The 15,306-nt window shown below is 49.0% G+C and overlaps 1 protein-coding gene across 1 annotated transcript; it reads right to left on the reverse strand.

Annotated features, from left to right (window-relative positions):
* Positions 1-6,888: 6,888 nt before the first annotated feature.
* Positions 6,889-7,955, reverse strand: LOC101754814 (VQ motif-containing protein 22). The gene has a single exon (XM_004958315.3). The coding sequence runs from the start codon at positions 7,903-7,905 to the stop codon at positions 7,237-7,239; it is 669 nt and encodes a 222-aa protein (XP_004958372.1). The 5' UTR covers positions 7,906-7,955; the 3' UTR covers positions 6,889-7,236.
* Positions 7,956-15,306: the final 7,351 nt, after the last annotated feature.

The raw sequence follows: 15,306 nt of genomic DNA on the forward strand, positions 1-15,306 counted from the left end.
AGGATTCTATTTTCTTAATTTGTGCATAGAAAAAAAATATTATGAGTTGCATTGCAACCACAACTCGTACAATGGTGGAGTAGTCGTCTTATAATCATAAAATCTAGCCTATGAGACGGTTGTTTCGCGAAATATCGACCTCTTTCTCTTTCCTCGCCCTCTCTCCTCCACATCAGCCAAAATTATACGTGGCACTTCATGGACTTATGAGACTGTTGAGGTGTAGCAATGTACTTACTCTAACACTTGAAGATAAGGTATGCTGTGTCCGAATTAAGACAAGGAGAAGTGGACACTGATCGATCGATCCATTGCCTTTTACGTACGCTTGAAATAACGTAGCATGCATTCTTTTTTGCCGCCCGTGCATCACTGCTGGTGCACGGCCAGCAGGGACCAATGCATGCACCAGTAGCTAGCGTCAGAGAAAAGTCGGGCAATATTCACGCAGAAATAAAAGGTGGAATGAGAGGCAAATCATAGGACGACAAGCATGAACGATGCATACGATGTGTGTCTTAAAGAACGCACGTGCCAAGTTCTGCGCCTGTCCACGTGCATGCAATTGGCTGGCAACGGGTACATCGCCATCGAGAGGACATTCGCGCAAGGAATTCCGGGGCGTCGAGAGGAATTGAAGATCAGGTAATAAGTACCCTTGGTATTGAAATATTTATGACCATTCATCGTAATTAAAATTTTATTGCAACTATAAAAAAATAAATTACTATCAAAATACCTTTGATATCATCAAAGTAAATTGCGAACAAAATAAATGATAATTACAATTTTTTTAACAGACGAATGGTCGAACGCCGTTGCTAAAATTAAAAGTCAACGGTGATAAATGATAATTACAATTTTTTTAACAGACGAATGGTCGAACGCCGTTGCTAAAATTAAAAGTCAACAGTGATAAATATTTTAATACGGAGGTAGTAGCCTGCCTAGACGAGGTATCTGTTCTGCGGTATTGTTTCGTCTACGCAAGTGCCCATTTGCATATACGTCGTCGCCTGACATTTGGAAGAAGATAAATCCCCATCCCAAGCAAAGCACATGCACCCCAACACACAAAGCAGATCAGGCACACACAGTACTAACAGCATCAAGTCATCAGCACGTAACAGCTGCCAGTAAGCATGTGTTTGGTCAGTTGCACGCGCACCTGCTGCTCCGGGCTTTCGTGCAAACCCTGCCTTGATCTAGCTAAGCTAGCTCGGCCAGCCACTCGGTTCATCCATCCCTTGCCGTTGAAGCAGCATCGGAGGCGGCTTTGCTTCGCTTCGCTTTGCTTGGATCCCCTGCAACCCCTGCCAGTGGCCAGCTCACGCGCACTGGCTGGACGGCACCAATGGCGATGGCTGGCATGGATCGGAGAGACGAAGAAGCCATCGAACCGAAGCCTCCAGAAAAGCTACTGGCTCCTCACCGTTGCCCGGCCCGGCCGGTTGAAAAAGGCGTGGCGCTTCACGTGCCCGCGCGCGCTTTTACTTTTGGCCGGGGGGAGATGGACGGCCCGGATCGGCCGGTGGTGGCGCGCACATGGGGGCTCGCCGGAGCGGCGGAGCTTTGGATGCGTGGGGCGTGAGCTGGGAGGCTGCAGGCCGGCTGTGCTGGCCTGCTGGGTGCTGGGCTGCTGGCTGGGCGGAGCGCCTGCAGAGAGCCTGCCAGGTCGGTCTCAACTTTGGGCTCGGCTCTGATCTGTCTGGTCTGCTCAGAACTTATTATTAGCTACTCGCTCGCTCGCGTCTGGATATCCATCGATCTCGTCGTATAATTGTGAGCAAGATACGGCGGAGCTGTAAAAGGAAAAAAAGGTCGCCTTGCCATCTCAAAGTCTGGATATATTTTGAAGCGTGCGTGTATTTGGTTGGCGAGTCGGTGACCATGCCACCGAGTGCCGGGTTCTTTTTGAGGCGTCAGGTTTCGATCCGGTTGCGAGATGACTGGTGTCCAGACCAACTCGCAAAGCAGTAGAGAACATCGTTGGGCAGTGATCACGTTGAAATTGCATGTTTCTGAGGGAACATCGTTGCGCATGAGCGTTAGCTTCATAAGACCCCTTTCGAATGGAGGAGAACAGAAGTAAATGAATTATTCAGGATTCAATTCCTATAGAATTTTTTTTTATGTGAGCTTTTGGAACGAATGATTCAATTCTATCTATTCCTAAAACTTTTTATGGAATCTAAAACTTCAAGAGAATTTTAGAAGAAAAATAAGCATGAGGTCCAACCTCATATTTTCTTTCCTTTTATCTCAGGATTCCTATATATATTTTTCATTTTATCGTCCCAGCATATTGTTCGTGACATTCCTATATTTAAGATTCCTATAGGATTTCTTTTTTTTTGCACTCAAATCCTATGACTTTTCTATTTTTATGTTTTTGGGAATCCTGCATTCCAAAGACCCTAAAACACGAACTAAGTCCACTAGAATTTAAATGTGAGTGGGGGCATGTGCCCTCGACCCTAAGATTTTTATGTAAGACTTTGGAATGAAAGATTCAATTCTATCTATTTTAATTTTTTATGGAATCTAAAACTTCATGAGAATTTTATTGGAAAATAACCATGAGGTCCAAACTCATGTTTTCTTTTCTTTGTATTTCAGGATTTCTATATTCATCATGCCATCGTCCCATCAGATTGTTCGTGACATTCATACATTTAAGATTCTTGTAGGATTTCATTTTTTGTGCATTCAAATCCTATGATTTTACTATTCTTGTGTTTCGAGAATCCTGCATTCCAAAAATCCTAAAACACGGCCTAAGTCCACTAGAAATTAAATATGAGTAAGGCATAACAGGTTTATATTTTATCGGACTTGCATACTGGCAGCTTGGCTGGTTTGCGTATGTCGGCACGTGCGATGTGAGGTCGCCTGATATAGCGCAAAATACGTCGACCAAGCGATGCAAAAGGTGCAATTGCAACCTCTTTCATGGGTCAAGGTCGAGCAAAACCGTGTAGATCTTCGTATGGGCCAAGATGGGGAGCCTCATACAGGCCCAACTCTCTATTCGGCTAACTGACGCGACAACAGCAAATTCATCGCCCTCTTCTAAATTTCGTCACGAAAATTCAAGAAGCGTGAAAATACTCGAAGAAAAAAAAATCTAGCATGCACCCCAATGGTACTGTACCAAAAATGCAGAAAATACTACACCAGAAAATACTACAGAAAAATTCTTTGAACTTCCTCAGAAATCCTCCAATGCAACTGAGGCCCTAATTCAACTATACTACACCCCTGGCCATGAGCCACTTAATCCTCCCAGATAAATCTTTTTCTGAGACGATAGCAACGATCAAGAAGAACTGCATATGGTTCACTGAAACAACCCGTGAGTTCATCGAAAAACTCACACGGTCACACCAGTTTCCTCCCAAACCAACGCGATCAGCATTGCAGCTTGGAGTGGCTACTCGAACGCATCGTCAGCAGCACACGCGACTGCCGCGAACACGTCCTCGTCGCCCACGCTCCACTCGCAGCCGCTCTGCCGCCGGTGCGCATGCGCCGACGAGCCCGCCCGCCTCCGTCCGGCTGGCACCGGCGTCTCCGACACTCGCACGCTCATCCTCGCCGACAGGACCGCCGGCGCCTCCTCTCCCAGGCCCGGCCGGCTTCTCGGCGCGGCGAGCTCGACTCGCCGCTCCACTGCCACGGCGGCGGCGTCCTTCCACGGGACCTCGGCGCGGCCCACGAGCTCGGAACCCAGGACCTTCCCCAGCATCACCGCGCGCCTACGCCCTCCCCGCCGCCTCCTCACCTCGAACACCACGGTGCCCCGGTCCACGAGCTCGCGCACGCACGCCGGCGAGCCGTCGCAGCTCAGCGACGCCACGTCGCGCCACGACACGGCTCTGGCGCCCGTTGTCGTTTCTCCTGATCCGTCCGGCTGCTCGGCGCCGCTGCTGTCGATCTGGATCGCCCTCCCGCCGCCCGCCGGGACGTGGCACCGGAGGAAGAGCTCGCCTCCGCTGCCGCCGCCGCAACCGAGGCCCGTGACGCTGACGGAGGTGATCTCGCACTGGAGATGGCAGATGACGCCGCAATCACCATCCATGGCTGCCGCAACGAAGAGTCGACGAGGCTATTTAATATTTATACGTGCATGGGGCTATCCGTGGAGATCGAGGAAGGGTGTAGGTGTGTGTAACTTTTGGCAAGCGAGTGCAAGCTCCAACAAGAACGGGGTCACTGGGTGTGTGGTGTGCTGTAACTTTAGCTCTTGATACGAGCAAGGGGCCAGTTTGGCCTAGCTCATGGACATGGCTAGGGTTGTTCTTTGCTTTCAAACTGGCCTATCAGACGATCAAAGGTGAACACAAACAGCGATCGAAGAGAAGGTGCGTGCACACAAAAGGTGAATAAAATGGGCTTACAGGAGAAGAACCAACCTTGCGTGGATCGATCAGCCGAGACCGTTCGTATATGGACCGGGCCTCTTCTGGGCTTAAACAGCACGGCCTGACTTACTTATTTCTTTGGTGAACCAGATAGAGAAGAGTGTTGGTTGAATCCTTCCTTGGGCCTGGCTGCTTAGCTCTCGGACCCTTGTAGACGAAATTAAACATAATGCTGGCTTCAGTTTTTCAGCATGCAAGGAGATCAAATAAAGTTTCTCATCTGATAAATTAAAATAGGCTAAACTTTAGAACCCACACTCACTTTGTCTATACGAACTGTGAGTTACAACAAGGCCCTAGACAAAATATCTACACGATCCAGCAGCATGTGGTTTGCTGTTTGCATGTTTCAGGTCACATGTCAGCGCATCATAACATGAACACGAACAGTGAGCAGGACATTGACATGCATATTTCTGTGCAAAAACAGACAGATCCTTCCTACCGCGTCCTGTCCGTGTTTTCACTGTCCGGACAAAGACAACGATATCCTCGCTTCGCTTCACAGTGCAAAGATCACCTTGCCTCGTCGTTCCAGAGATTCGGCTCCCTGTAGTTACGGCTGCGTGCCGCCAGCATCTTTGCACACGCTATATGTGGAGAGCTTCAGCATCAGAAATATGCTTCTGTACGAAGTTCATATGAATGCAGCAAGGTACACATACGCGCATCAAGAATTGATTTTTTCCACATGGATGTACCTCTACCGATTCAACAATTCGCACGTGATGACAGTATGACACAAAAGGTACAGTAGTTATTAAGTTATGGCGCACCATCAGTTCCAGCGGCACAGAGCTGCTGTCTCAGGTGCAATGGAACAGTGAGATGTGATGCCCATTTTTGCACTAGCTGGTGATATCCATGGTGATTCTTTGATCTTGCTTTATATAAGAACCCAGATCGTAGCTTTGCATGCAAGACTGCATGTGTGTAGACAGATAGCAGAAAGGATTCACCTTGTCATATGTGGATCATAGCACATGGTACATGGTCATGTTAACTCGACACCATGAAATGCTTTTTTGTGTAAAAGAAAAATTTGAATTGATGCATATCAAGGACATTTGCAGACATTTGCATACTTTTGTCGTCAATATATATATCAGACATTCAGAACTCATGTGCTTCACCTGGTTTAATTTTTTCAAGGGTTGTTTGTCAAACTTTGAGGATCTCATTTGGATTCCCTAAATGTTGCTTCAATTGATATATTCATTACCAAATTTTACTGATAATTTATTGCTTATTTGGCTTCAAAGACTCAAATAAGCTTCAAAGACTCAAAGGCCACTGCTAGGGAAAGTGCCTTCAGTACCGGTTTCTAACCCCACTTTAGTATCGGTTGTGCAACCGGTATTGCTACTTCGGTACTAAAGGGGGGCCTGGTACCCCTTCAGTACCAGGCCAAATAATCGGTACTACAGGGGTATTAAAAAATAAAAGGTGCTCAGCCCCGCATCCGCCGGCCGCACCTAGCTGCCCCGCCACCGCGCCTTGTCGGCGTCGGTGAGTCGCGGGGGAGGGGCGTCTGGGTGCAGCCGGCAGGATGCGGCCGGGAGAGGGGCAGGTCGGGCAAGTAGGGGAGGGGGTGAGAGAGAGAGAGAGAGAGTGAAGAGCACCGGGTCTCGTCACCACCGCCGCCCCTGGATCTCGTCGCCGCCGCCATCCTCGGATCTCGTCGCCGCCACCGTCGCTCCATCCGCGCTGCTACATCCTGTCACGCCGAGCCTGCTAGCCGCCACCGCTCCGTGCCCCGATGGCCACCACCGCCGCACCTCGCCCCGCCACCGCTCCTTGCCTCATGCACGAGGTGAGGGGCGAGCAGAGGAGGGAGGTCGGGGAGGGAGGGAGGGGGCCGGTGGAGGGGGAGGGAGGGGGTCGGGACCTCTTGGAGGGAGGGGGCCGGTGGAGGGTCGGCAAGAGTGGGAGCAAGAGAACGGAGAGGGAAGGGGGTGCCGTGATTGGATGAGAATGGGAGAATGGAAGGGGATAAGGCTTGCATGGGGTCTGCATGTGTGGATGGGGAGAGAGGGCTACCCCTTTAGTATCGGGTGGAGACTTCACCCGGTACTAAAGGTCACCCATTAGTATCGGGTGAAGCCTTCACCCGGTACTAAAGAACCTTAGGCACATTAGTACCGATTGGAGGCTTCAACCGGTACTAATGGGTGACCTTTAGTATCGGGGAAGCCTCCACCCGGTATTAAAGGGGGTCATGGCGGGTTCCTCGGGGACTAGCCGTTAGGTCCGGTACTAATGCTCACATTAATACTAGGCCAAAATGCAACCGGCACTGAGCCTCGGGAATGCTGAGTTTTCCGCTAGTGGGTGTATATATTTTTCTATTTCCCCTGAAACATGGTAATCAAGGGACACCTTTTCAGCTAAGATATGCAACGCAAGTATAACAGATTTCTAACCACAATCTGAATTATCCCCAAAGTCCAAAGGGTACAGGAAATAAACATAACCTTCACGGTGCATTGAAAAAGAAGAGAAAACAAAAATGACCATAAGAAAGAGTTTCATCGTATCGTCTCATCTCGACAGGGACGTGAGCCGAACTGATGAGGATACAAACACCAGTAAGGAAAGTACCTTTTACAATGCATTGAGTCTTTTCATTCCAAGAAACACAAGCAAAACAAGAGATGAAAACCTTGTATATTATTTACATCTCTCACACCAAAATCAAGAAGAATTATTCAACTAAACATACCGTATATGTTGAATTAGCCTTGTCATCAGAGCCTTGCCAAGTAGATGATGAAAGAATTAGCATCTTCCTCCCATCTCCACATGCACACGATTAGTGGCTGTGGTACCTATCACCGGAGTGCAACAAAGACGAGAAGAGGCCGTGGCCATGTCCCACTCTCTCGTCTTCCGCCGCCTCGACCTCGAAGCCGCCGCCGTCGTATCGCGGGACGTCACCGGAGAGCGTCGGCGCGAAGCCGCTGTAGAATAATTCAGAGCTCGACCCAGCAGGATTCGGGTTATTGCTGCTGGGGAACAGGGAGTGCGCGAATGAGCCGGCGGGAGGCGAGGCGTGCGGTGCGGCGGGGAGCTTGAGAGGCGACGGGCGGATCAGCAGCTCGAGGGGCGCGCGCGTGCCCGCGGCGGCGGGATCGTGATGGGGAACGCCGAAGAGCACGCCTGGGCCGCCGAGGTGGGGCGCGAACGGCGGCGGCGCGGGGATGCCGGTGAACTCCTGCACCATGGCGCGGAAGTTGGAGGTGTCGGTGGTGAGCACGGTGGTGGGCGGCCGGCGCGACGCCCTCGGGCGTTTCCGCGGCGGCTTGCGCGCCGCGGCTGATGATGAGGCCGGGGCAGGCGGCAGGGGCTCCCGCGAGGAGGTGGCGGGTAAGAAGGAGCTGGTGGCGCCCGGGTCGAGGAAGAGCTGGTGGTGATCGTCGAGGAAAGCGGAGGCCGGTGCGGCCGGGGAGGACGGGGGGCTGTCGCTGGCGGTGGACGCCATGGGAGGATCGGAGGGCGTGAGGGGGTGGGATGGAGATGTAGGGTTTGGTGGGGAAGAGGGTTGGAGACTATATGAGTGGGTTGGTGTCTTGCTGACGTGGGTTGATGCACGAGCATACGTCTGCGTGTGCCTCTGCGAGAAGAGAGAGTGGCGGAGCTTGGGTTTTGACTATGCGTGTGCTAACTCGGTGACATTTCCATTTTCCAACATAGTTCAAAGTAGTAGAAAAGTTTGTGTGGAACTTGACATGCTCCTCTCGTCCACAATATGGGTCGTTTAAGACGTCTACCGAGAGGATACTTCGTCTAACAATTTCAATGAAATACAATATTTTAAACATTGGAAGTGTTACAATTTATATTTTTTTATATAAAACTAATTGTCGTTGTTTGGATCCGGCAACCTAGTGCCCGAGGTAGTGTCTTGGTTAGTGGGCTCGTCGAGATCAGGAACTCGAAGGTAAACGCAATAGGTTCGGGTCGCTGAATAGCGTAGTACCCTACGTCTTGTGTGCTGGTTGGATTGAATAGCTTTGGAGGGGTCCGTGCCTCACCTTATATTATTAGGGGCACGGTTACAGGTTAGTTGGTTACAAGAATACTAATTGACTTCGACTAGATGAGTTCTACTCTTATTACTACGAGTACTTTTTCTAATCCTCCACTAGTTTCTATTTTCCTCATGTAGACTACGCCGTCCTGCATCATAGTCTCCATGTCAGATACTTCTCGGTGTCCAGCCCTATATTTAGGATTGTCCAAACCTTCTGGTGGGCCCATAGATGTATGTACGACACTAACAACATCAGTGGTACCTTCTCATATTTCAAAGAATATGAGATCTTATACTGGGCATTCTGGGTTAGCCCCATGGTGGCCACGGCCTTCCGAGGGTCCCGCCTGACTACCCTCTGCTCCAATTTAGCTTGGCTAGGCACCTCCAATTTGACTTGGTCTGGATGGAGTACGCCTATGGTTGCTGCCATGTTGACTATGCTGGGATGGGGTATGCTGAACTAAATGTATGGGTTTTTGCTGATCGAGTTGTTCATACACGCGCTCTGCCAGTTCAGCCAATTGTCTAGTGTACTTGTCCTGTGGCATTGCGCGGTTAATAAGATCAATGGATTACGATGTTGACACGATTGAACTGCTTCAAACGCGCTATCCAAGTTCATGATTGGCAAGTCTGCTACAAGGTGGTGGGGCTTTGCTCTTGTGGCGTTTCTTGCTCGTTGTCGAGTTCTTTGAGCTTCAGTCTCCTCTCCAGCAACGTTGGTGGTGAGCTCATCTTGCGAGACATCATCCGGGTGATGTTCATGCTGCGGATTTCTCTCTGGTTGCTCTTCATCTTCGCCCTCTTATCCCGCAATGAGAGCGAAGAGTTCTCGTTTCAGAGAGTAGCTTCCCGAGCTTGATGTGATGACCTCCGTGGAGCCGCCTTCTTCGTAGATGGGTGACAAAGGAGCTTCCTCCTGGAACGGGAGGGTGGGAGGGTGTCAGGTAGGTGATAAGGTGTGAATCGTCGTTCTTGGTAAGAGCAGGTGGCTTCATGTTGGGCCAGTAGACGAATCTGCCTTGTAGAGTTGATGTAATTTCCAGGCCCTGCTACAGACCTGATAAAGGGGTCTCCTCGACTGGGTCCGAGTAGTAGTCGGGGTTCTCGATCATATCCATGTCGCGTTGTGATCTGGACAGGGTAGCTTGGTAATTAGCAACCATGTTTCAGAGTCCGAACGGGAATCGACTTGGGTTGTAGTCTGATTCGCATGGTAGCTTAAGCGCCCTCTCATGAAAATCAGTCCGACTGGACGTACTTGGATTCGTCCCCCCAGCCTCTGACTAAGTTAGAAATTCAAAATTCGCCGAAATTCTCGATGAGATCCTCCAGAGCTTGACACTGGAGCTTCATGGCTTGCTGCTTCTTCTCCGAGGCCGGCGCAATGCAGTGGTGGAAGTTTCCAGCGCCATCTGCAACGCAAACCCAGGAGCCAAAAATGAAGGTCGTGCCCACTTTGAACGCGGCCATTGGCTTGATGATGACTTGGGCCATCGAGTTCGCCAGTGGATTCTCAGTGAGAGCCCCTACCTGACGCGTCAGCTGTCGGTGTTTAGACCCAGCAACCTACCGAGGGGGGGTGCCCGAGGTTGTATTTGGTTTGTGGGGCTCGCTGAGATCAGAAACTCGAAGGTGAATATAGACACACGATTTAGATAGGTTTGGGCCGCTAGATTGCGTAATACCCTACGTCCTGTGTGTTGGTTGGATTGAATTGCTCTGGAGGGGGTCCCTGCCTCGCCTTATATTGTCGGGGGCAGAGTTACAGGTCGGTTGTTTACGAGAATGCTAGTCGGATTCGACTAGGCGAGTCCTACTCTAATTGTTATGAGTAGTTTCCTAATCTTTGACTAGTTCCTGTCCTGCCACGTAGACCACGCTATCCTGCACTGTAGTCTCCATGTTAGACATGTTTCGGTGTCCAGCCCTGTATCTAGGACTATCCAAACCTTCTGATGGGCCAATACGACAATTATATATACCACTCAATGTACGAAATAGCGGGCTCACTATAGCGACGCTATAGCAGTTGATGCTAGCTGTCACTACAACAGTGTTGTACTAATTAGCGGGCTATAGTGGCGTTATAGTGAGATATAACGGTTGAGCACAGCTCTATGCTAAATCTCATAGCCCGCTATTTTGTACATTGATACCCCTAGATCCATGATCATAGCCTTGCCTTGCTAAACTTTTGTTTATGAGCTTACGCTCACATTATTTATGGTGCTACCACCACCCATAGCCTTGCGTTGTCATTTGCATTGGAGATAACTTTAGGTCATCAAGTGCGGGTATTATGTTCTTTCACCCTTGAAATTGGAAAATAATCCTGATTTGACAATGACTCCGGGGAGCAATCTATGCTACATCTAGGAAGGTCCTAGTGACTGAGATCTGAGAGTGAGTGATGACTCGGCGGAATTACGACAGGAGCGTGTTAGTGTGTACACCTTTCAATCCACCAGCAGTACTGCAGTAGCTGATTTGTTTTTTTAAAAAATAGAATCTCAGCAACCGTTAACATTATTGCTCGTTTTATTAGTTTATATAAATCCGTAGCGAGATATTATTGATGAGCCGTCCAGTTAACTGCTCTTGATTTCTTGTACGGAATCCTTTAAATCCTGTACAGATTTTAGGCCTGCACGTACAACGTACGCCGAAGCGTTTAAACTACGGAGTACGCTCGTACTTGAACTCGAAACAAATCGAGCTAACCCTTTATTTGTCCCTCCCATCTCTCACACAAGCATATTTGACGCATGCATACACGCTTATATACGCAGTATATGCACTCGAGCATATATACATGACGAGCGTACAGTTGTCTGGATGGTGAAGAATAAACCCTAGACCAAGAACAGTAATTTTATTTATTTACTTATCAACATAAATTTGACAAAGTGATGTCAAACTGTCAATATGTCGTATCAGAAGGTAATCGCCATCATGGTAAACAGAATAAATCGCGTCACAGCGCGATTCGAGCTCTAATTTTCTACCCTAAAGGCCTATAAGCAAACCTTCCCAGTGGTAGAACAAAGAAATATTCTAGCTCATCAGACTTTTGAAAGGGGTTAAATAAACTTGCACATCAAGAAAGCACCTAGCCTTGCCCGTGTTTGTTTTCTTCGTGCCTAGAATCTACATTGTACTGCCGTTTGGGTCGTAGCATCTGCAAACATTTGTTAAGCTGTTACCCTCGTTTTGGCAGAAATGCATAATAAGATTTCCAAGTGCCTTTTAGAAATGCCCGGCGGGTTTTTGTCTTCTTTATAATCTTCTTAAATACCCTAGGTTTTTTTAATAGTAGAGGCAATCCTCAAGAGTTTTCTATAAGTAACAGATGCTTTTTTTATGTTTGAAAAGTATTGGTCGGGGATTTTTGTTGCTAATTTACTTTTCCCTTCCTGAAAATGTTCAAATCAGACTAGAATGGCTTCGGCCACTTGATAAGAAATTATGAAGAAAAAAAAATCCCTAGGGCATTTAGAAAGAGCGATCGGAAAATCTTTGATATCATGTAGTGATATAGGCGCCAGTAACGTTTCTGATGGCGTACTACTGATGATGTCTTTGTCATTATACTAATCCAGAGAAGCCATTATCAGCAGAGAAAAAGAAGTTCAGTTTTGATTTCTGAATCATTTCCTTGTGTGCATGATTGCCTTCGTACAATTAGAATCAAACTTTTGACTGGACTGCGCCGGGAATAAAAAAAACCTAAAACGTTTAACATTCGCATGCATGCATAACTTTAATGGAGTTCAAATGTTGAGGCGTGCAGATTAACTTTCCAGATTCCGCAGTACAAAAGATGATGAGCACAATATGCCCCATCTAGCTTCTAATTAAAAGATCCATTGGACGCCTATTATATTTGTGCTAGATTTTGGTCTATCTTTATCAGCTCCGTGCTTTTGGTTGACCAAATTATTTGGAGTGTGATCGCCGCTTTAACCCAATCTTAACGTATAATAGAGCCTCCAGCTTGTTTGATTCAGGTCAACTGTTCAGACTTGAGACCACCAGCTTCAGCTTCTTGGCCTCAGATTCCCCAAAAAAAATCGCAAGGCTTTTCAACAGTTTTGGTTCAACCATGTACGGGTTGGTTGCACCTACATATTTCTGATCAGTCAGTTGAGTGTGTGCGTATGCTTGATGCTTCAACGCAAAGCAGCAAAGCATGGAATGGCCTTTAGCATATGACAGTGTCATAACGTGCAGATAGACACCACCTGGGACTCGGCAGCCTGCAAGTCATGTGCGCCTACCATTTCTGCAAGTTCCAGCAGCTTTGGATTCCGGTTTCTTCAGGGCGTGACTCTGATTTCTTCAGCAGATCAGCAGAAAGATGGGCATGACAACTTTGTTAGCAGCGATAGAAGACAGTCAATGGGCAGGATTATATTTCTCTTCCGGTGACTTGTGCAGCTGCAGCAGGCGAAAAGCTCTCACATGCAAGTCCAACGGTTCAACTGTCTTCAGGTTGCAGTCCAGAGGCAATCATGCCCTGTTCTCTGATTGATTTCTGAATCTATCAAGTGAGATGTCAGTTGAGTTGGCCAACGGCGAAACACCCGACTCCAGGGGCAAAGCAGTGTACTAGTTGCTAGACCTGCAGGCAAAGATGTGCAATTTTTCAGTCCTTAGTCTTTGCATGTGTCACTTCATAATTTCATATATACAGCTATGCTGTGCGGATGGAGTTCAGTGTTTAGTTTTTTTTTTTTTTTTTTTTTTTGAGAAAGAAGTTTCAGTGTTAGTTTTGATGGGGAGTTTGGTGTTCAGCTTCGTGCTGTTGGCTGTTGCAAAAGAAGGCCCAGGCCCAGCAAAACTATACGCAGGCCGAAGCTCCTCGCAGCATAATGTCCTCTCAGGTCTGAAATTTGCAGCCCACTAAAAAACAGTCGTATTTCTGCTGGGCCGCTCCCGTGGCGAGGGGCCACGATCGCTGCTGTCTGATGGGCCGCATCGCGGGGCTTTACGTGTGGCCCGGCACATCCGTCGGCAAGTTCGATGGGCCGGGCTGTAGGTGCGAAAGGTGGTGGTAGTGCCGGGGCGTTTCGGGCTTTCGGCCTCTGTGGTCTGTATATAGTTCCACTGAAACCAGGAAGCTCAAGTTACCGAAACCACAACCACCAAGTTCTGGCAAAAAACAGGAAATCAAAAGCTCGTTTGCTCATCCCTCAGTTCTGAATGGAAGGAACTATGCGGACACCTGAGCCTATCACTGACTAAAAGCGCCAATCCTTTGGGTCCATCATAGTTGGGTGCTTTATTGGCCTGTCTCGACCAGCCTCAACAATTCGAGGCCCATGCACGCCAAAGCTGCACAGTGGACGCACTGCTACTCATCAGACTCCTGCTGCGTGCCTTTTGTCACTTCTGAATGAACTCCCAACCGGGAAACACTAGAGCACTAAGCAAACGGACCAAAGGAGTTAGCAAACAAAAGCGTCGTCCAAGGACACGCAGCAGGCATCTCACTCCAAGAAAGGCGTCGCGCCTTTCTCGGGATCATCTAGCTCACCGGCAGTTTCCCGTCACCTAATTGGCCGCCGGCCGGATCCCAAAACGAGGGGCGCCCAGCCGCCCACCCAAGAGCAGTGAGAAAAAGCTAGCAGCGCCATTGCTACTGCGTGGTCTGCGTGTGCTGGCCTCGGCTGTTCTGGTAATACTCCAAGGGCCAATAGTGGCCGTCGTCCTCTGGCCGTGGCCGTCTTGTTTTCGGTTTCCCAGGTGCTTTACAACACGTGCGGATTGCGCCATTGGATGGCGGGCGACCTCCGAGCGAGGGCGCCGACGACGACAGATGCATGAAAAAGGGGACGGTAGGGGCAGATCGATCGCATCGCAGTTGGATCGTCCCTTCAGATCAAGTCGATCACACTCACGCATCGCATCACAATCATATCATACGCAAGCAACGCAATGCTTGGTCAGCTCGATCGCTCTCACCACCAGTTCACTGCTGCGCGCGGCGCCTCATGTGCCTCTCGCTCATGCACGCGCAGCTTTAATTTTGCGACCGAGAAGAAGAGCACGTCGTCGTCGTCGTCAGGCCGGCCGGTCAAAGATCAGCGAGCGATCGAGTCGCCGAAGCTAACCAGTTAGGTTTTCTGGGCTTCTGGCAGCTGCAGGTACGTGCGCACTATACTAATGTCCAAGCGTGCAACTTTTGAACTCGGCGTGCCTGTCCCTGCGTGAGGTTTCCAAGATTCCAAGGCCTATAGGAGGTTTGAGCAGCAACTGCACGCTTGATTCTACGGAGTAGCCATTAGCAGCATCGATCACTCGCAGCGCTACACGAGCACATCAGCGACGACACATTTGTAGGAAGAATAAAGTGCTCTGCCGGCCTAGCTGAACACGTTGTTAACAATTCGTCTCTTTACGGACTTCGAGGCGCACGAAAATGAGCAGCAGCTGCAAGCTAAGCGTGCGTGCAACGATCAAAGGCTGGCCTGGCCTAATGTGACGATACGATCTGGCTCGTCACTTTTGAAGATGCTAATTTTGAGATGGTTCCAGCGAGTTTAGGTGAGATATGGGCGTTGGTTGGTAGTCAAACATGGATCGGAGGTGTGCATGTGATCAAGAGAACCTAATGTGTTTAGGGGCCAAAAGAGAGAAAGATCTTGATTCGTCCTAGCTAGCTAGTATGGGTTCTGATTGGGTGATGAACGAGAGAGGATACTGGCCGGAGGTGCACTTGTAAAGAAACCATGGTGACATGCACTCATGGAGATGCCATATCATGCATGTGAAGATTTTTTTTTTTACAAAGAAAGATCTTGTTTGGGACTTGGGAGGCCCACGCAGCATGCATGGAGCTTT

The sequence above is a fragment of the Setaria italica genome, chromosome II, assembly GCF_000263155.2.
Source record: "Setaria italica strain Yugu1 chromosome II, Setaria_italica_v2.0, whole genome shotgun sequence".
In the NCBI taxonomy this organism is placed as follows: Eukaryota; Viridiplantae; Streptophyta; class Magnoliopsida; order Poales; family Poaceae; genus Setaria; species Setaria italica.

Coding starts and splice junctions, on each gene's coding strand:
- LOC101754814 (XM_004958315.3), bottom strand. CDS start 7,905: ATGGCGTCCACCGCCAGCGACAGCCCCCCGTCCTCCCCGGCCGCACCG.